Source organism: Scyliorhinus canicula, chromosome 13 (genome assembly GCF_902713615.1).
Source record: "Scyliorhinus canicula chromosome 13, sScyCan1.1, whole genome shotgun sequence".
NCBI classification, from domain to species: Eukaryota; Metazoa; Chordata; class Chondrichthyes; order Carcharhiniformes; family Scyliorhinidae; genus Scyliorhinus; species Scyliorhinus canicula.
The window spans coordinates 70,854,835-70,877,129 of NC_052158.1; the positions used below are offsets into that span (position 1 = coordinate 70,854,835).

A 22,295-nucleotide genomic window follows, 5' to 3' on the forward strand; every position below is an offset into this window, starting at 1 on the left:
TTGTATCTGCTGAAGTTTAGAAGGGTAAGAGGCAACTTGATTGAAACATATAAGATCCTAAGGCGGGGAGGGGGGGGGGGGGGGGGGGGGGGGTTGGTGGAGAGGATGTTTCCTCTTGTGGGAGAATCTAAAACTTTAAATTCATAGAATCCCTGTAGTGCAGAAGGAGGCCACTCAGCCCATCAAGTCTACACTGACCCTCTGAAGGAACAGCCCACTTAACCTTTGGCCACTAAGGGGCAATTGAGAATAGCCAATCCACCTAACCTTTGGACTGTGGGAGGAAACCGGAGCACCTGGAGAAAACCCACACAGACACGGGGAAAATGTGCAAGCTCGACGGTCACCCAAGGTCAGAATTGAACCCTGGTCCCTGGAGCAGTGAGGCAGCAATGCTAGCCACCATGCTGCCCCATAATAGGCCCATAATGTGCCCCCTTACAATTGTCATTACCACCCTGGGGAAAAACCTCCAACTGTTCACCCTATCTATACCTCTCAATTTTATAAATTTCTATCACGTCGTCCCTCAGCCTCCCGCTCTCGAGGGAGAACAATCCCAGTGGAGGCAAAGGTGTGAATTAAGTATGGAGGAAATGGGGAGGGAGCTACAGAGTTTTTTATGACCCCCCCCCCCCCCTTCTTCCTGACCTGAAATGAAGCATGTTGTCATTAGCTGTAGCTTTCTCTGCTGCACCAAACCGTGTCAAGCACCACTTTGCACACAAGGGGGGCGATACACAAAGGTAAGTGGGAGGCCATATTCTCCAAATTATTGTATACATTGCCACATTAGAGCCATTAGTATTCATATCTATATAAGATGTATAGGCACCTTTAAAATTGTTTTAACTACATTCCACTGACATATTCTCAGAATTATCTCGACTGCGTGGGGTTGGGGGGGGGGGGGGTGGTCCTTTCCCATTTCTCACTGTCGAAAGCAAAGCTTCACTTTATCCTCAATTGATCCTGGGATAAACGTGACACGCCAGTGCAAAAACACCACCAGACTAACCCATACACATCTCAGACCACTTGCAGTGCTAGATCTTGGCAAAGAAGCAACCAAAGGTACAATATTTGGTGGTATTGCACATAAAGGAAAGAATACAAATATTGATTTCCACCCTGCCTATCCCGAGAAACCTTAAATCCACCTGAAATGGTAAATTATTTAGTAAGTGAGTAACATAAGTGAGCACTTTATTTTGATAACCACTACCGACTATGGAATTGAGACTGCACAACTGTGATGAATCTTTTGGTGGGTGTGAATAACATCTTTCACCACATTCTAGGAACATGGGAAACGCATTGTAAGATCGAAGTAGACACAACATCAAACTGATGTGAATGAAGTTTGATTGTTCATTGGATGAAACCCAACTTTATGTACCAAAGTCTGAATAAATATATTTTGTTTTCTATATGTTTGTGATTAACTTAATTGTGTACCTTTATTTTCTTGACTTACTGTTCAAAATAATATTAAAAATAACCTGTTTTTCACTACATTATCCTGGTTTTCTGGTTTAATTGCTTTTCTTTTTATAATATTGAAAAACACAACACCTTTAAGAAATTTTAATACCAATTTGTAAACCTTGTCTTTTGGAGATGTAGTTGGTCATTTGATTATGAAAGAGGAGGAAGAGAATCTGCCTGCGGGCTTATTTTCTCTGAATTGGAAGGATACATACTGTATTATGCAAAGTGCCACTTCAAAAGCGCTTGATTTACTACAGTGATATGCACATTTAACACTGCAATGCTGAATAGTTTTTGTCCGTCTGCAGAGGATGGGCAAATCAGTTGAATTGACTGTCATAAACCAGGGGCTGGTTTAGCTCACTCAGCTAAATCGCTGGCTTTTAAAGCAGGCCAGCAGCACGGTTCGATTCCCGTACCAGCCTCCCCGGACAGGTGCTGGCATGTGGCGACTAGGGGCTTTTCACAGTAACTTCATTGAAGCCTACTCGTGACAAGCGATTTTCATTTTTTCATTTCATTTCATATCAGAGGGCTGTGACTTTGTCCTGAAAATAGAAACAGCAAGGTACTGTTCCTTAGAAGTTCCCTTGAAAGATGGTTCCTTTATCCAGTGACTCTTGGTGCTCAGGATAAAAACGATGAATTCATTTGGCCTCCTAATGCTGCTGAGTTATACATGCTGGTTAGATGAGTGCTCACATATAGGTTCTGCAGCAGGATCTCTTCCAGGTTCGTTATCACTGATGGTGACCTGTCATGTCTTTATTTCCATACTGGAGGCAGCACAAGTTTTAAAACTTGATAATTTCCTAGGGCAATTTTAATAAACCTAGTTTGTAAATTTATAATCTTGAGTTGTACAGCCAGAATACATTTGTGCTCACTGATGGAAAACATGAAAAGTATTATGTTCACTTCAGAGGGCTAATTATTGTAATGAGGTTTATTTCTGATCCTTGTAAGTATTGCATAAACTTTTGAGTATATGCTTTGGGTCATGGATTTCCATCTTTGCCACAAAAATGCTGCTACCCACAGCTTGCTTGCTTGGGGGCTTATCTGCTCACTAAGTTAGATTACTAAGCCTATAGAAATTTCCAGGCCTTAGCCATGTCTGCTGTCGGTTTGGGATGATCACCTGATGAAACGGGTTATACATTGGGAGTGTTCCGAGAGCATAGAATTTACAGTACAGAAGGAGGCCATTCAGGTAATGTTGAAACATCAATCTTTAGAGCCACCTATATTCAGTGATTAAGGAAAATGACAGAAAACGGTGACATAACATCCGATATGTTAAATTATGTGTCACTTGGCCTATGGACCTGGTTTTGGGAGAAGATTCTGCCTGTTATTCTGGCCTTCCTATGAGGAAGATGATGGATATTGGCTCATGAATTGGAATAGTCAATAGAACAGAAAGGAAATTTGGCTATCAGCATTTGCAAATCAATTTATTTATTCTGTATCCAAACTGCATGAAAATGTTAGGTTATAACCAGTGTTAGGTTATATCAATTCAGATCACAGTCTTCTCCGTAAAGTTGGATTGCAGTTTTGAGACCTGCTGCCCTGTGTCGATGAATTGTCTTTCTCTTGTGCTGATGTTCTGTTCATTCACAATAATTGGTGACTGCTCAGAGAATTCAACATCTTAGTGGCTGTGCTCTAATAAAGTGTCATATATCCACGATAAGTAACCAGGAACCCTAGTGTACATACCATATTTTCCTTTTGTGGCGCAGCCCTCACCCCAGCTAATTACACCAATCAAATACCATATTTGTCGATACAAAACTGCATAGGGTCCCCCGCTATCGCCTCGACAGGAATCCATAGTGTCATCTTTGAACCCAGCGCAGAACATGTTACCCGTGACTGACAAATTTGTCGATTTGATGCAAGTCTCCTGCTCAACATATGGAAGTTGGACCCGCCTCAAGAACCGGGACGATCTGCCTCTTTCAAAGGTCAGGCCCCAGCCACTCACTGTCCCCAATTTCCCATCCTGCAGTAGGAGCCGGCCCAGGTTCTCGTTGGGCAGACAAATTGGAGCAATGGAAATACTAAAATTCACCGGCTGATTCAAATACAGAAGGGCAATGTCATTGTCATATATTACTGGGTCATACCGAGGATGGAGCAAAAACTTCTTCACTAAAACCTTCTCCTCCCAGATCTCCGTTTGAAGTTTGTCAAATTCACCTGGTGGATTAAGAACAGTTTCAGAAGCTGCTTTTATCAGTTAATTTATCCAGTTATGCCCTGGAAAGTGCCACCTGAATGGGTGGTGTATACTTTCAAGAAGGAAAAATAAAAAATTGTATGCCTACAAAAAAGGAGCGCGCACGGGAATAATTAATTGTATAGCTTTTTCAAAGAGCCTGTACAAGCACAATGGTGTCCTTTTGTGCTGTAATATTCTTTTGATATCTGAAGTAATCTTTGGTATTTTTTGTGTTTGTCAAAATAAAATCAACCCCCCTCTTCCTTTAAACTGCTTAGCTTCTCCGTCGTCCAGTAAAAGCAATGAGCTAGCAACTGAACCCCACAGCCCAGAATTTTCCATACTTAGAGTTAGCTGAAAGTGAAAGTGAGGTGTGAAGAATGGGATAAAAGGTAAAAGTATCATGGAAAGAGCAATAGCTTGGAGAGAATACTATTAGAACTGTAAAAGGAAGCAAGAAGTGATCAACATAATTGAGAAAGGAGAGGTATGAGTGAATGAAAGAGACACACCGCAATGGGGAAAAGAAAGACAAGTGAATAGAGACAAAAGTGAAGGAGGAGAAAACAGGTAAGTAACCATGAGCCAGCCAGGAGTCTGAAGAGACCACCATAAGACTCGAGAGCAGAAGTAGGCCATTCGGCCCATTGAGTCTGCTCCGCCATTCAATTAGCTCATGATTGATATGGACATGATCATCCTCAATTTCACTGTCCTGCCTTATCCCCATAACCCTTGATTCCCTTACTGATTAAAAAATCTGTCTATCTCGGCGTTGATCACACTTAACAATCCAGCGTCGACAGCACTCTGTGGTAAAGAATTCCACAGATTCACGACCCTCTGAGAAAAGTTCCTCCTTATCTCTGTCTTAAATCAGCAACCCCTTACTCTGAGATTATGCTGATGAATGAGATCATGACTGATCTAAAAAGCTAATCCTCATCTCCACTTTCCTGCCTTACCCCACCACATTTACCCTTACTGATCAAAAATCTGTCTATCTCAGCTTTGAACATAATGACTCAGCCTCTACAGCAATCTGCAGTAAAGAACCCCATAGATAAACTATCCTCAGAGAAGAAATTCCTCTTCATCTCTGTCTGGGAAGCACAGTGGTTAGCACTGCTGCATCACAGCACTAAGGACCTGGGTTCAATTCCCGCCTTGGGGAACTGTGCATATTCTTCCCATGTCTGTGGGTTTCCTCCGGGTGCTCCAGTTTCCTCCCACAGTCCAAAGATGTACAGGTTAAGTGGAGTAGCTATTCAAAATTGTCCCTAAGTGTCCAGGGATGTGCAGGTTAGGTGGGGTTACAAGGAAAAGGTGGGGGAGCATGCCTAGATATGGTGCTCTTTCAGGTGGTCAGTGCAGACCCGATGGGCTGAATGGCCTCCTTCTGCACTGACCGTATTCTGTGGTTCTAAATTGACAACCCCTTAATCTGAGATATTGCCCTTTGGTGCTAGACTCTCCCACAAGACGGAACAACTTCTCAGCATCTACCCTGTCAAGCCCCAGGTCACTGTCCGTGTGGAGTTTGCACATTCTCCCATGTCTGGGTGGGCCTCACCCCCATAACCCAAAGATGTGCAGTGTAGGTGGAATGGCCATGCTAAATTGCCCCTTAATTGGAAAATAAATAATTGGGAACTCTAAATTTATTTTTTAAAAGCCCCCTGAGAATCTGAAATGTCGCAATAAGATCACCTCTCTTCTAAACTCCAGTGAGTACAGGCCCAACCTATTCAATCTCTTCCCATACCTGGGATCAGCCTAGTAAATATTCTCTGGACTGCCTCCAATGTCCGTATATCGTTTCTTAAGTAAGGGGGGCAAAACCGTTCACTGTATTTCAGGTGTGTTCTAAATAGTGTTTTGTACAGTTTTAGCAGGACTTCCCTATTTTTATATTCCATTCCCTTTGAAATGAAGACTAAAATTCCATTTGCCTTCCCTATTACCTGCTGAACGTGCAAGCTAGCTTTTTGTGATTTATGCACAAGGATCCCAAATCCCTGTTCTGCAGCCTTCCCCCATTTAAATAGTATTCAGCTCTTTTATTTTTCCTACATTATATTCCATCTGCAGGAATGGAGAAGGAAAAGACAAACGCAAGTGGAAGATAAATAGAAGAGGCATGAGTGAAGGCGAAAGAGAAGACAGGTTGAGCTGAAGTAGGAAAGATGTGATTGCAAGGGCAAGTGACGAGTGAAGGAGTTCAAGGAGCAGGAGAGAGGATAAAAGACGATTTTTAAAAAAGAAGTGCAATGAAAGTGAGATAGAAGTGTGGAAGACAAACATAAATTAACTTAAATGGGGCAGCACGGTGGCGCAGTGGTAAGTACTGCTGCCTCACGGCGCTGATGCCCCAGGTTCGACCCCGGCTCTGGGTCACTGTCCATGTGAAGTTTGCACATTCTCCCCATGTTTGCGTGGGTTTCATCCCCACAACCCAAAGATGTGCAGGGTGGGTGGAATTGCCCCTTAATTGGAAAAAAATGAATTGGGTACTCTAAATTTATTTTAATAAAAAATAAAAAAATAAATGAACTTAAATGCTGATTTTGAAGATGAACACAATTAAAAAGAACCACATATCTGACTTACCTGCTATAACAGAGTGTGGCAGCACTGTATCAAAGCAGTGGGCTGCAGTCACAACCCAACGACTGTTAATCAAAGTCCCACCACAGAAGCCGTAATCATTCTCATTAGTTATCAACACCTAAGAACAGCAAAACGAGAGTGAGTAACATACTTCAGCAGGCTCAAAGGGCCTTATGGCCTCCTGCTGCCATTTTCTATGTTTCAGTACTGTGTGTAAAAGAAAACTAGGTAAAGTTAAGCCTTTTCACAACTAAGAAGGTTATTGGTGAGGTGGTAGATTTAGGATTCTGAAGGGTGTTTTCAGAGGAAGGAGTAATTGGTTGTATATGCTACTCAACAATATGACAAGAAGAGAGCCCCAATTTAAGATAGAAAAATAGCTAAAGGAGAGATTGGTAAAAGTTCTTTCCACAGAGGTTAGTTAAAATATGGAATTCTTTGCTACAAACCATTGTTAAAAGAATAGATTGGTATTATTTTTTTTCAATTCCATAATTTCTTATAAAAAGGAGGAAAATTAAAGTGAGCATAAGCATGGGTTTAGACTTATGCAGAGAAAATCACCAGGTGAAAATTAATGGAGTAATTTCTGGGCTGGGATTTTGTGCAGCTGGGATTTTAATCAAAAATGGAGTCCTCACCATAGAACATAGAACAGTACAGCACAGAACATGCCCTTCGGCCCTCGATGTTGTGCCGAGCAATGATCACCCTACTCAAACCCACGTATCCACCCTATACCCGTAACCCAACAAACCCCCCCCCCAACCCTACTTTTTAGGACACTACGGGCAATTTAGCATGGCCAATCCACCTAACCCGCACATCTTTGGACTGTGGGAGGAAACCGGAGCACCCGGAGGAAACCCACGCACACACAGGGAGGACGTGCAGACTCCGCACAGACAGTGACCCAGCCGGGAACCGAACCTGGGACCCTGGAGCTGTGAAGCATTTATGCTAACCACCATGCTACCGTGCTGCCCAAAAGTAAATGATTTCCTGCTGCTAATAAAATCTTCATTACTGATACAAGTGCACTATTTTTGTCAGGCTTCCAGCTTTATAACTTCTACTTTGCAGGGAGAAGGCACATCTGAGTGGGGCAGGAGGGAGTGGAGGCACATTTGGTGCAAGATCTGTTAAGAATGGCTGCAGCAGCTTAAAAGGACAGTGAGCCATTTTGTCGGTGGACCAACTGCAAATTGTTTCTCGAGGAATAAAAGTCCCACATTTTCAGAGTTGACGGGTTTTGCTGTCTGAAATTAGGCAATGCAGAAATAACATCTTCGGGATGGAACTTAAAGGTGAGGAAGTACAATAGCCAAGAGTACCACATCTCGGGCCATCCCAGACTAACAGCGCAACAATGGAAGAAATGTAATAACCCCAATAGGTTAGTCAAGACAAGGAAGCCAGTCATAATTTGAACTAAAGCAAAATTTGAATTATGTTTTCCATTTGCTTCACCACAAGAGATGCATGTTGATGAGGAAACTGCTCACACCACATTGATTTGGTTCCTACCGCTCAAATGCACTCCCTCTCATCACAATCACCACAACTTATTCTGAAAGTGCAGTGAACGCAAGACTCTTTGTATTGGTAGCACAGTGGTTAGCACTGTTGCTTCAAAGCACCAGGGTCCCAAGTTCGATTCCTGGCCTGGGTCACTATCATACCGGCCTCCCCGAATAGGCGCCGGAATGTGGCAACTAGGGGCTTTTCACAGTAACTTCATTGAAGCCTACTTGTGACAATAAGTGGTCATTAGGTTATTATTATTATTATGTCTGTGCGGAGTCTACACGTTCTCCCCATGTCTGCTTGGGTTTCCTCCGGATGCTCCGGTTTCCTCCCACAAGTCCCAAAAGACTTAGGTTATTTGGATAATCTGAATTATCCCCCTGTGTACCCAAACAGGCGCCGGAATATGGCGACTAGGGGCTTTTCACAGTAACTTCATTGCAGTGTTAATGTAAGCCTACTTGTGACAATAAAGATTATTATTATTATTTATTGTTTCTGTCAAGGGTCCTCGAGTTTCAAATCAGCCACCATCAGCTACTACTGACAAGGGTAACCCTGAGCTGTTCCTCATACCACTTTGTCCTCCTCAAAATAGAAATAAAGTGGAAAATGCAGGGAAAGGACATGGTCAATTGCTGAGTATGTGATCATTAGGGAGCTCAGTGTGGAATTTTCAGGGAACAGAGTATGATATTCAGGAAATTGCATGCGTGATATTCAAAGAATTGAACATCTAGTACTCATTCAGCTTAGCTTTTGATATTCAGGTGTTATGGGCCAGGGTTTCGAGAACCCCAAAGTGTATCATGGAGTTCACCTGACTCACAAATTTTAATAGATTGTGGTATGGGGAGCACATGGCCCACTCTACAGGTGTGGTACAGCAGAAATGGAAAAGTATGTTTTTTTTTTAAATTTAGATTAGCCAATTATTTTTTCCAATTAAGGGGCAATTTAGCGTGGCCAATCCACCTACTCTGCACATTTTTGGGTTGTGGGGGCGAAACCCACGCAGACATGGGGAGAACGTGCCAACTCCACACGGACAGTGACCCAGAGCCGGGATCGAACCTGGGACCTCAGCGCCGTGAGGCGGTTGTGCTAATCACTAGGCCACCATGCTGCCCCGAAAAGTATGTTTTAAAGAAAAACAATGTTTATTCTATGAACTCAAGTTAACCTTTTTAAAACATACAGTGAACATCTTAGCAATCATTAATTCAAATACAACCCCCAAGAATATAACACTAAGTAATCCTTAATAACTTCCCAAACAACATCCAGAAGACAAAAGAAACACCTGTTAACAGAAGCAGATCAGGTTTACATTCACTACTGAGAACATTTATAATTCTGAATTCACCAAATGATCAAGAGATAGTCTTTTCATGGCAGAGAGAACGGTTTGTATCCGTCATGGAGCACAACGCGGCCGCTGGAGGCCGCCGCTGTGCGCATGAGCGACCTGTGACCCGGAAGTGCAGGGGGCCGTATCTGCAGCTGGCGCTGCAAGTTCCACGACAGAAGAAAGCTAGCCCCCTGAGGGCTGTGAATCAGTGGCCTTTTGACGCCAGTTTTCCTGGCATAAAAGACCACAGTTTTCACAATGGCGTGGGGACACAATCCCTGAAATGGAGAATCCAGGCCCATGTGTATCAATAACTTGTCCAACTATTATGCAGGTAGCATACTTTGGGCAGATTGTGTACAGGTAGTGAATAAAGAACAATTTAAGGTCAAAGCTAATGGTACTGAATGAACCCTGTTGTGGACTGCCTTATGAATTTCCTCTGACTGCAGAGTTCAAGGATGTGTTCCAGGATCTGATTAGCAGCTCAGTGGTGATGTGGATGCTTTAAACTTCCATCGATGGAGAAGATGGCAGCATCTACCATGACCGGTAATCGTCCGTTGAGGCCCTCGTGTCTCTTGGTGAGGAACCAGTGCATAGATCAACCCATTTAAAATAAGGTGGAGAATATATTTATTAAAGGTTAAAACATGTTCTTCATTTATGCAGAAACATCATCCTGTGTAATTTGTGTTTCTCTTGAACCTTTCATAACCTCAAGTCGTCCCAAAGTCAGTTTTTACTTTTGAAGTGTCGTCACTGTTGTGATGTTGAAAATGCTTATGCAGTGTCTGCTCATAGGATTCATAAGCCCTCAAGTACATATATCATTGTACATAGGGGATCAGTTTGTTCTGCCAGGGCAATCAGCAGCGAGTCCAGAAAGCTGTTGTATTGTGCCTTGCTCACCAAAATCCACAGTCAAAAGGCTGCCAGTCAGTTCCAGCCCTGAACCCTCCAGGGCGACATCCTGCCCCTGCCAGAAATTCCAACCAGAAAAGGACTGGGTGAACTAGCTGAAGGTCTTTTTTAGTACCTCTCCAGATGGAAAGATGTGCAGGTTAGGTGGGGTTACGAGGTTAGGGCGAAGGAGTGGGTCTCAGTAGGATGTTCTTTCAGAGGGTCGGTGCAGACTTGATGGGCCAAATGGCCCTCTTCTGCACTGTAGGAATCCTATGGTTCTATTCTACGGAATGCTAATCACAGGAGACTCAGCCCTTTACTCTTAATACAAACTGCATCTCCACAAAATGTAACCAGACTTTACATGTCCCATATCCACAATATGTTACTAATAGATGCACAAATATGGCTCACAAGATATCTGAAGTAAATGGGTTGATAACATTTTAGAACTCACCTGCCAAGGACAAAAACCTCGCCTGCAAAGGTTTCCACCAACAATGCGAGTTCGGATCGCTGCGTCAGTGTAATTTAACTTTGTTAAGTATTCTGATTCGGTGTCTGTTTCATTGAGGGAAAGGTCCTCTTCCAATGAGCGAGTTCGTAATTCATATAGAGGTACCATCCCACATGGATATTGAACTGGATTTGAACACAGAAGACAAACAAATACGATGGAATAGAAGGAAAGTAGCAAGAAATTAATTGATTAAGGGTAATCCTATAGGTTGGACTAAATAATTTGAACAGAGGTAGATGCTTGTGATCAAATTCAGTTAGATTTTTAGGTGGCTACAACCAAGGACACAATGCTGGGGGCTACTAGAGATTGGGTCAAAATTCTGTCTCAGTATCAAGGATTAAAAACTGCAACTGCATTTCCAAAACTACCCTAAAATGGCAACTCAAATAGCACATATTGGGCACATAGCCTTCACAGGAAATGGCTGGAGATTGCAGACAAGATCTATCTCAAACAAATACACAATTGTAACTACATACCACACAATCGTACTGATGCACGATCAATTGAACAAAGACTAGAGTTGAATAAAACTGAGGCTTTATTGCTCTAAATTGTGTGGCCTCCCACAGCAGCTGGCGAAATGGCTGCTACATGGAGGACACACATATTTATACTCCGCCTACTAGGCGGAGCCAGTAGGCAGGGACTACCTGTAGTACAGGTCCTACCACACATCACCTAATAAAGATGTAACAGTGGTTCACCACGCGTACAAACTATTCTCCCCTAATGTTCGCCTTGGGTTCATAACTAGCTTGTGCGATGACCAGGGTGACATCAGTTTCTCCAACAATTGTTCAAGGAATCTCCCAAACAAACTTACAAATAGTCTCCAGCAACTCACCAACTGTGTTAATGGATGACACTCTTGAACCCACATAGAATAAAAATCCAGCAACAGAAGTTCCTACTAAGTTATAAATTGAAAAGCAGCGAGTGTGTTACATAACGAAGCATGCATTAAAAAAACAACCCAAATGTCCATCAAACACACACACTGTTGGGGAGGGGCGCAAAGTGGAGGACCCGGCAGGATTGAATAGGGTATTCCGGGACTTCTATCGCAAGCTGTATACTTCGGAGCCGCCGGAAGAACCGGAGATGAAGAAAAGGTTTCTGGACGGGGTTAACATTCCCAACAGTAGGTGGGGGGCGAGTGGATGAGCTGAGGGCCCCGATTAGAGTGGAGAAGATATTGGGGGGCCTAAAGGCTATGCAGTCGGTGAAAGCCCCTGGGCCGGATGGATACCCAGGAGAGTTCTATAGGAAGTTTTCTGAGCTGGTGGGCCCGGTCTTGGCGAGGGTTTTCAATGAGGCAAGGGAAAGAGGGACCCTGCCGCCGACAATGTCGCAAGCCACTATATCACTGATATTGAAGCGGGGTAAAGACCTGGAGGCGTGCGGGTCCTACAGGCCAATCTCCCTGATTAATGTTGACGCCAAGCTCCTGGCAAAGGTACTGGCGGTTAGAATGGAGGACTGCGTACCGGATGTGATTGGGGAGGACCAAACTGGGTTCGTGAAAGGTAGGCAGCTGGCGGCCAACCTGAGAAGATTACTTAATGTGATAATGATGCCCCCGGCGGGCAGGGAGGTGGAGGTAGTGGTGGTGATGGACGCCGAGAAGGCCTTTGACCGGGTGGAGTGGGACTATCTATGGGGGGTGCTCGGACGGTTTGGGTTCGGGGAGGGACTGTTGGAATGGATCAAATTATTATATCAGGCCCCGAGGACCAGCGTCAGGACTAACAGAGAAGTGTCGGAGTACTTTAGGCTGTACCGAGGGACCAGACAGGGCTGCTCGCTCTCCCCGCTGCTGTTTGCGCTGGCCATAGAGCCGATGGCGATTGCGCTGAGAGCCGCAGAGGGATGGAAGGGGATGGTGAGGGGCGGGGTAGAACATAGGGTCTCTCTTTACGCAGACGACCTGCTCCTGTACGTGTCGGACCCAGTGGCCGGGATGGGAAGTATACTGGGAATGTTGAGGAAGCTCGGCCAGTTTTCAGGATACAAATTAAATACGGCCAAGAGTAAAATGTTTATGGTACAGGCAAGGGGCCAGGAGAACAGATTGAGAGGGCTACCGTTTAGGCTGGTTGAGGAAAATATCCGGTATTTGGGAATCCAGGTGGCACGAGACTGGGGCAGGCTGCACAAGTTAAATTTGGCCAGGGTGGTGGAGCAAATGAAGGGAGAGTTTCGGAGATGGGATGCACTCCAGCTGTCGCTGGCAGGGAGGGTGCAGACTGTAAAGATAACAATCCTCCCTAGATTTCTGTTTGTTTTTCAGTGCCTCCCGATCTTTGTCTATCTGGGAGCGGGTGGAGGCGGCTTCGTGCAGGGGCTCCAGCTTGGCAGCCCTGGTCACGGCTCCTCTACCGCTGCTGCCGGCCAGGTACTCCACCAGCCTGGTAGTGGTGGCGACCCTGCGGATATGGGGCCAGTGGAGGAGGCATGTAGGGGAGACGGGGGCGTCGGTTTGGGCGCCAATCTGCGACAACCATCGGTTTGCCCCCGGGCGTATGGATGGGGGGTTTCGAGTATGGCGGCGGGCGGGAAGGGTGGGCGATATGTTCCTGGAAGGGAGCTTTGCGAGTTTGAGGAGCTTGGAGGAGAAATTTGGGCTGGTAAGGGGAAATTATTTTAGGTACCTACAGTTGCAGGACTTTGTTCGTAGACAGGTCCCATCTTTCCACCGCCTCCCGCCAATGGGGATCCAAGACAGAATAGTCTCTAGGGGGAAGAAGGGGAGGGTAGAGTCTCTGATATTTATAAGGTGCTCATGAGGGAGGAAGGGTCCCAAACGGAGGAACTGAAACTTAAATGGGAGGAGGAGCTAGGCGGGGAAATGGAGGATGGGCTGTGGGCAGAGGCCCTGAGTAGGGTAAATTCGACCGCGACATGTGCCAGGCTCAGGCTGATCCAATTTAAGGTCGTTCACCGGGCCCACATGACGGTGGCTCGGATGAGCAAATTCTTTGGGATAGAGGACAAATGCGCTAGGTGCGCGGGAGGACCAGCGAACCACGTTCACATGTTTTGGGCATGCCCTAAGCTTAGGGGGTACTGGGAGGGATTTGCGGGCGTCATGTCCCGGGTGCTAAAAACAAGGGTGGCGATGGGTCCAGGGGTGGCAATTTTTGGGGTTTCGGAAGACCCGGGAGTCCAGGGGGAGAAAGAGGCCGATGTTTTGGCCTTTGCTTCCCTGATAGCCCGGCAACGAATACTATTGCCGTGGAGGGACTCAAAGCCCCCGAAGACTGAGTTGTGGTTTGCGGACATGTCGAGTTTCCTGGGTATGGAAAAAATTAAGTTCGCCTTGAGGGGATATGTACAGGGGTTCGCCTGGAGGTGGCAACCATTTATTGACTTCTTTGCGGGAGAGTGAGCGTCAGCAGGGGGTGGGGTGGGGGGGAGGGGGGGGTGGGGGGGGGGGGGTAGAGTAGAGTAGAGTAGGAGGGATAAAATGGCGGGTAGTACCGGTCGGAGAGGAGCGGGCTTGTGCAGTATGTTACGATGGAAGTATTGAATGTACGTGGATGTTTGCACATTTTTGCCTTTTTTGCTTTCTTTCTGTTGATGTCTGCAACTGTTTACAAAGCCAAAAACTACCTCAATAAAATTGTTTATTAAAAAAAAACACACACACACTGTTGGTCAATTTACTGCATCTGATCGAAAAAGTGTCCCAACTACCACATCAAACCCATAGGTTGTCCAATCTGTCCCATCCGGAATGCAACTCAACTCATTTAATCTCCCGCATATCATGCAAAGCTTCAGAATGTTTACTTAACCTATAAAATTAAAAAGGAAAATTAATTTCCACTTGACCTGATGTGTATTTCCAGCATTTTTTGTTTTATTAATTTAACCTTTTACCCTATGCCAGTTGTCTTCCCAAAATCAATGTTTCTAGGTTCCCAAAAACTCAAATGCTTTCATTTTCCAGGCAGCATCCGATCATATTTAGTTATTTTTATGGAGCGGTGTAGCTGCTGGTCACATCAAGGTTCAAACAGGTTGTTACAATCAATAACCATATCCCTGCATTGAAGATGGTAGCTTGTCAATCCTAGGTGTGCAGCTCTAATCATTTCTGCACAAGTTCCCAACTTTCCCCACCTATCCCTAAAATTGTGATATTTCACAGCAAATTCCAGGAAACTTTGGGAGCTGTACCATAAGCTGTAATCAGTGAGCTGGAGTGCAGGGGCAGGGCACTGGGGTTACTTTGGAAGCAATATAAGTCCCAACTTGTTAGAAAACTTATCCAAAGTTCAAATCTAAGGCTTGATTCCTTCAAACTATAAAGTTTGCCCATGCTCTTCCGGCTTATACAATTCTTAATAGAGAATAACTTGTAGTCGTGATCAATAAATTAGTGAAATGTGAGTTAGTGACAAGCGGAGCCAATACCATTTTTAACACAGGTCTGTTGGTCTTCATTCAGTTGATAACCTTCTGCACAGCTGCATTTTGCCATTTGTGTTGCCCTGTCGATGTTGCAGTACTGCTGACAGTAGCCATTCTTATATTCACAATCCAGATTCTCTGAATTAAAGAATAACACACAAACACAAGGAAAAATATCCTTATAATCAGTATTATACAGTGACTCACCAGTCAATGAAGCCCGTGAGAATGGAAGGGAGGTGGCAGCACAAATACAAGATTGACCAAGGAGTGGAAAGCAGAGTCTTGTGAATGGTTGTTTTTCAGGCAGGAGGGAGCTGGTGTCCTCCGGGGGGTTAGTGTTTGACCCACAATTCCTTTTGATATATATTGATGAGTTGGGCTTGGAGTTAAAGGGAGTAATTTCAAAGTTTTCTTAGGTGACACAAAATTCACAAACCTAGAAACAGGGAGGTGAATATTAATCGGCATGTTTATGGCAGATGAACTTTAACGCATGGGAGTGTGAATGGACTCATTTTCGTAGGAAGAATGAGGAGAGACAATATAAACTAAATGGTACAATTTTAAATGGGTTGCAGGAAGGAGACCTGGGGGTGTACATTCACAAGTCTTTGAAGGTGGCAGGACAACTTGAGACAGTTGTTTAAAAAAAAAACTTGAAACTCCATGACTTTAAAGACAGGAGCAGTGGGTCCAGAAGTAAGGCAGCCATGCTGAACCTTCACAAATCACTGGTTAGGCTGAAACATTGTCCAATTCGAGGCACCCACCTTTTAAAAAGGATGTCAAGGCCTTAGGCAGAGTTCAGAGGGGAATGAAACCAAAATGTGCTCCTTCAGTTATATATGGAGGTGAGACTGTTCTCTTTGGAGCAGAGAAGGTTCAGGATAAATTCAATGGAAGCATTCAAAATCAAAAAGATTTTCATATCCTAGGGGGAGAACATTTGCAGGTCTGGAGGAAAAGGGCAGGAAAGTGAGACTATTGGAAGCTCCATCAAAGAGCTGGCACAGACATAAGGGGCCAAATTAACTCCTCCTGTGCTGCATCATTCTTTGTCCATCACCTTCCAAACAATCGGCAACATCAAGGAAAAGGCCGGGGGACAGATCAGCCGGTCAGGGGCCGATCGGGGGGGCCTACATTTCTCAGCTGCCTCCACGGTCTGAGTCTGCCATGGCACTTGGCGCAGCCGCTGGGGCCACCACCGTGCGCATGTGCAGACTCGAAACCGGAAGGGCAGCGGCCCGTATCTGTAGCTAAAGCTGCGTGAACCACCTTGGGTCCCTGCTAGCCCCCTGCAGGGCATTGTATCGGCTCTGAATTTCAGCAGGAATCTTCGGAGTAATTACGCCGGCGTGGGGAATAGCCCCATTATGGGAGAATCCAGCCCATGAAACCCTGAGGGGACTTGACAAGATGGATACCAGGCAGATGTTTTCTCTGTGGGAGAGGCGAGTATTAGGGTATAGAGATCTGACTTCCGGTGGTAGCCATGGTTTGACCTGTTGCACACAGGGTGGCTCCTGCATAGAGGTGTTGGTTTTGGAACTTCCCGCCCATTTAATGAGTGATTTTTGGTGACAAATTGTGAGGAGAGGTGGGTGGTGGATTCTCCCTCAGTGTGAATGACGACCCAGCAAAGGTCAGTGAAAGCCCTCGGTCAGGAGCTGGAGAAACCTCTTAGCGCAGCAGTATTGGGAAAGATGGCGATGGAAGGTGGGTCATTGTCAATGGCCACATTGCTGATGGAGCAGCTTATGAGCTTCATTAAAGATGAATTTTGAACACAGAGATGCCATCAAGCATCTCTGGGGGTCATGGAGAATATCAACTCCATGCAGAAGGGAAAGGCGCAGAGACCAGATGGATTCCCGGCAGACATCTACAAAATATTGGTGTCAGCACTGGCCCCACACCTGCAGGAGATGTTCGCAGACTCACTAGTAAGGGGCACCCTGCTACCAATACTGGTCCAAGCCTCAATATCGCTGATACCCAAAAAGGACAAAGGCTCGATTGAGTGCGAATCCTACAGACTCATCTCTTTAATGTACACAAAGACCCTGACGAAGGCCCTGGTGAGGTGGCTGGAGAGCTGCATGCCAGAGGTTGTCGCGGAGGACTAGATGGGCTTTGGCAAGGGTAGGTAGCTAACATCAAATATTAGGTGCCTGCTGAAAGTGATTATGACCCCATCTGAGGACAGAACACTCGAAGTGACCACCCCCCTGGATGCAGAAAGGCCTTCGACAAGGTCAAATGGAAGTACCTCAGAGAGTTACTGGAACGGTTTAGGTTTGGACCAGGATTCATCTCCTGGGTGAAATTGTTGTACAGTTCTCCCATGGCGAGCGTATGGGCAAACACTGCCAGTTCTAGTTACTTGCAGCTGCACAGAGGCACGAGGCACGGATGTCCATTGTCCCTACTATTTTTTGCTCTGACAATCATGTCACTGGTGGCGAAGGGGTGGAGAGGCATCCAAAGTGGAGACAGAAAGCATAGAGTCTCACTCCATGCGGATGACCTGCTCCCCTACATCTCAAACCCCCAGACCAGCATGGAAGAGTTTGTAGCCTTCTCAAGCTACAAGGTTAACTTGAGCAAGAGCAAGATCTTCCCCATGAACCCTCAGGTGGGAGGGGCAGAGCTGGAGGGACCGTTTAAACTGGCCCAAACAAAATCCTGCTACTTGGGGATCCAATTAACCCACAATTGTACACGGATCCATAAATGGAACATGACAAATCCTGGTGGAGGAAGTTAAAAAGGACCTGGAGAGTTGGGGCTAACCCCCACTCTCCCTGGTAGGGAGAATACAGATGATCAAAATGAACGTGCTGCCCGTGTTCCTCTTTCTGTTCAAATCCCTCCTCCATATCCCCAAAGCCTTTTTTAATACAGTGGCGCGTGGGAGCTGCAGTGGGTAGCCAGAGTTGGGGGAGGAGGGTGGGGGGAGGGAAGGATGGGTGAGGGGGGGGGGGGGGGGGGGGGGGGGGGGTGGTTGGGTGACGTAGTTGTTTTTCAAGTTAGAAGCAGGGAAAGATGGAGGGGCAGCCATTTTTTGTGGGCATTATTTGGGGAATGGATAGTTGGGCGGATCGTAGATTAGGGGATGATGGCAGACCTTAGAAGAGGGGAGGTCGAAAGCCCCCAGGGAGGGTGGTAATTTGGAATGTCCAAGGAGTAAATGGGCCAGTTAAAAGATCAAGTCTAAAGGTATTTGTGGTTTTCCTGCAGGAAACGCACTTACGTGTAAAGGGCCAGATGCAATGAGGAGGGGGTGGGTTGGGCAAACATTCCATTCAGGGTTTGACTCAAAGTCAAGTTGATTGCGACCCTGTTTAATAAAAAGATGACATGTGTAGTGTCGCGGGAGGTGCAAGACCCGGGCATAGGTTTGTAATGGTGAGTCGGGTATTGGCAGGAATACCTGTGATTTGGTCAATGGGTACACCCGCAGTGGGGCAAAGTGGATTTTATTAAGAGACTGTTAACATCCATTCTCGATTTAGACTCCCAAAAGTTAATTAGGGCGGTGATTTTAATTGTGTGTTGGACCCGAGGGTGGACAGGTCACTGTCGTAAAGTTTGTTACGTGAAGGAAATCTGCCATCCTTCCCTGGTCTGGCCTACATGTGACTTCAAATCCACAGCAATGTGGTTGACTCGAAAAGCCCTCTGAAATGGCCAAATGAGCCACTCAGTTGTATCAAACCGCTAGAAAGTCAAGGAGGAATGAAACTGGACATTGTGCATAGACCTAGGCACTGGAAACAACAAACAGTCCTGTCAACCCTGCAACGTCCTCCTTAATTGGAAAAGCTGTCTCACAGGCAGGTCAAACAACAACTGGACAGTGTCACCAGGCAAACCAGTCTATTCTCCATCTTCAGTAAAGTGATCGAAGAGATCATCAACAGTGCTATCAAGCGTCACTTGTCAGCAATCACCTCACTGATGCTCAGTTGAGGGTCACTCAGCTCCTGACCTCATTGATCCAAACATGGACAAAAGGGCTGAACTCCAGAGGTGGGTTGACAGTGACTGCTCTTGACATCGAGGCAGTATATTATCAGGTGGAGCATCAAGAAGCCCGAGCACAAATAGTCAGCTGGAATCAGGGGGAAAGCTCTCTGTTGGTTAGAGTTATACCTGACACAAAAGTTGTAGGTCAATCATCTCAGTTCCAGGGCATCACTGCAGGAGTTCCTCAGGGTAGTGTCCTCGGCCCAACCATCTTCAGCTGTTTCATCAATGGCCTCCCTTCTATCATAAGGTCAGAAGTGGGGATGTTTGCTGATGACTGCACAATGTTCAGCACCATTTGCGATTGCTCAGACGCTGAAGCAGTTAATGGCCAAATACAGCAAGATCCGGACGATATCCAGGCTTGGGCTGACAATTCAGGAGTGTGATGGAATACTCTCCACTTGCCTGGATGAGTGCAGCTCCACCAACAATCAAGAAGATCGACACAATCCAGAACAAAACAGCCCACTTGATTGGCACTCATCCACAAGCATCCACTCCATCCACCACTGAAGCACAGTGGCAGCCATTTAAACCATCTACAAGATGCATTGCAGGAACTCACCAAGGTTCCTTCGACAGCACCTTCTAAACTCACGGCCGTTGCCAATTTGAAGGATAAAGGCAGCAGATGCATGGAATCACCACCACCTGGTTATAGTTCCAAGAAGGATGGTGTGCAGTTTAGAGGGAAAAGTCCCTTCCAAGCCACTCACCAACCTTACTCAGAAATATATCGCCGTTGCTTCTCTGTTGCTGGGTCAAAATCTTGGAATTTCCTCTCTAACAGCACTGTGGGTGTACCGACACCACATTGTGACAAACAGAAGATTTTAGGAATATTGGATTCTAAGTATTGGATAATTTAAGGGTTAAATGTTAGAGTGTGTTTGACTGCAGTGGTCATGTTTTTTAAATAAATAATTCTGTTTTGCAGGGCCTGAGAGCTTTTCAAGGCCAGAAGGTGAAATTGACAGAGCAATATGGTTTTCAGTCTGGACCCATGCACTGTGGTTTGAACGGGGAATCAATGTGCATTCAGCCCCTGGAAAGTTAATTTGCTTTTCAGCTTGGGTAGATGATATCATTGTTGGATGAAATTAAGAGATTCAGAGTGAGATTTTTGAAAAAGCTTTTGGAGAGAAGAAGGTTTTTAAAAATTTAGAGTCCCCAATTATTTTTTTCCAATTAAGGGGCAATTTAGCATGGCCAATCCACCTAACCTTCATATTTTTGGGTTGTGGGGGTGAAACCCACGCAGGCACGGGGAGAATGTGCAAACTCCACACAGACAGGGACCCGGGCCGGGATCGAATCCAGATCCTCTGCACCGTAGGCAGCAGTGCGAACCACTGTGCCACCCTGCTGCCCTTATTGGAGTGAAGAGTTGAAGTCAGATCTGGCTACCACAGAATCCACAAGTAAAGGCAGTTTTCTTTCCCAGTAGGATAGTTTAAAAAAGAGTAATAATATTTTAAAGGGGAACAGTCTCATCTGAGGATAAGGAAGAGGCTGAAACAATCCAGTTGAAGCAGCTATTTGAAGATATTCAGCCAGAGTCTGAAGGGATTCCAACCGGGGCCCAAATGTTCCGCAAAGGATGTATTAATCTATGCTGTGCTGATTTTAAACTGGATTGAGAACTGTATGTTTCTTTTCTTGTTGTTTAATAGAGAATTGGGTGTTAGTGTTAAGGGGTAAGTGAAAGCTATTATTTTTGGTTGTGAAGGTAAAATGTTTAATATTGTATTCATAATGAAGTTTTGTTTTAAATCCCTATTTTTTCATGCAATCACTCCTGGAGTGAATCATTCTTTCTGCACTGTCTTGCAAAATAAATTAAAATATTGGGAGTTCAGTCCAGTATCTTAGCCACTGTTGGGGTCTGGGTTGGGATCGTAATAACATGGACTGCAGCAGTTTAAGGAATCTTAGCACCACCTTCTCAAGGGCAATTCGGAATGGTCAATAAATGCTCAGCTAGCCAGTAAAGCCCTTATCCCATGAACAAATAAAAAATTGCATACACATAGACAGGCATATATACATATACACATATGCACAGCACCATACATACACACAGACCACTGATCCACATCATTGAGAGGGTAGACTGATATATAATATCAGATGCAGCAACAAACCTATTTCACAATGTTCTCCTTTCCACAGTGGAGGGCAGAGGCAGATGTATCTGTATTCCAAGATCTTACACAAACCACCATTGTGGCATGGCGATGATTTACAAGGATTCAGACCTGTGAGAGGGACACAGAGAAAAGCATTCAGTGAAATGCTCAAGAGTCCATTAACAGGTGACAGAACATAAGCGAATGGTAAACTCTGAGGGCTCTGTACTTTAACTAAGGCTGAATTAAAGATATATCTCACAGCTTTTTAAAAAAAATTTAGATTAGCCAATTATTTTTTCCAATTAAGGGGCAATTTAGCATGGCCAATCCACCTACTCTGCACATTTTTGGGTTGTGGGGGTGAAACCCACGCAGACACAGGGAGAATGTGCAAACTCCACACAGACAGTGACCCAGAGCCGGGATCGAACCTGGGACCTCAGCGCCGTGAGGCAGTTGTGCTAACCACTAGGCCACCGTGCTGCCCTATATCTCACAGCTTGAGCAGCATTGGGTAACTTCCTCCCACACCTGCCAAAACATTTTGTCTTTCCCCAAAACAAAGGTACAGTTTTTGCCTCTTGAATTATTAATTTGGATTTTGGTGCGAAAAACAGCATGAAACTGGTTTGTATCCAAAGTCACACCAAGTATTTTTCCACTGAAAAGCCATCCATTCAGACCCTATAAACTGGCGGAGAAGGTGCTAAAAGATCCGAGCGCTTGGGGCAAACAGAACGAGTTGCTGAAAGCATTAATTCTCTGATTAACCTGGGGCCAACATCTTCATCTTCAAATATCTTTGCCATTGTGAATCCTTGCTTAGTCATTCCACATTGATGAATCACTGATTCATCTAATGCAATTATGACAAAAAAGCTATCTTTCTTTTTCACAGTTTCCTAGTGGTCCTATGTAACTTTGGCTGAATCAGTCTTCTGTTCCTCCTGCGATGGTGGGTTTGATTGGCAACCGGGGCTGATTGATTGCAGTCCTCTATGATGGACAATTTGTTAGTCAGAGGTCCCGGAGAGGGGTGGTGTATCACCACAAGTGATAAAAGTAGCA

At 45.2% G+C, this 22,295-nt stretch overlaps 1 protein-coding gene across 2 annotated transcripts in view; it reads right to left on the bottom strand.

Annotated features, from left to right (window-relative positions):
* Window positions 1–2,927: 2,927 nt before the first annotated feature.
* LOC119976380 (coagulation factor X) overlaps window positions 2,928–22,295 on the bottom strand; it is a 44,520-nt gene continuing 25,152 nt past the window's right edge. For both annotated transcript variants that reach the window (XM_038816882.1, XM_038816881.1), the window contains exons 5-9: window positions 21,240–21,353; window positions 15,061–15,195; window positions 10,573–10,757; window positions 6,332–6,449; window positions 2,928–3,699 (exon numbers count right to left, since the gene is read on the bottom strand). In XM_038816882.1, the coding sequence (XP_038672810.1) occupies window positions 3,149–3,699; window positions 6,332–6,449; window positions 10,573–10,757; window positions 15,061–15,195; window positions 21,240–21,353 (1,103 nt within the window). In that variant the 3' untranslated portion in view covers window positions 2,928–3,148. The remainder of the gene's footprint in view (window positions 3,700–6,331; window positions 6,450–10,572; window positions 10,758–15,060; window positions 15,196–21,239; window positions 21,354–22,295) is intronic.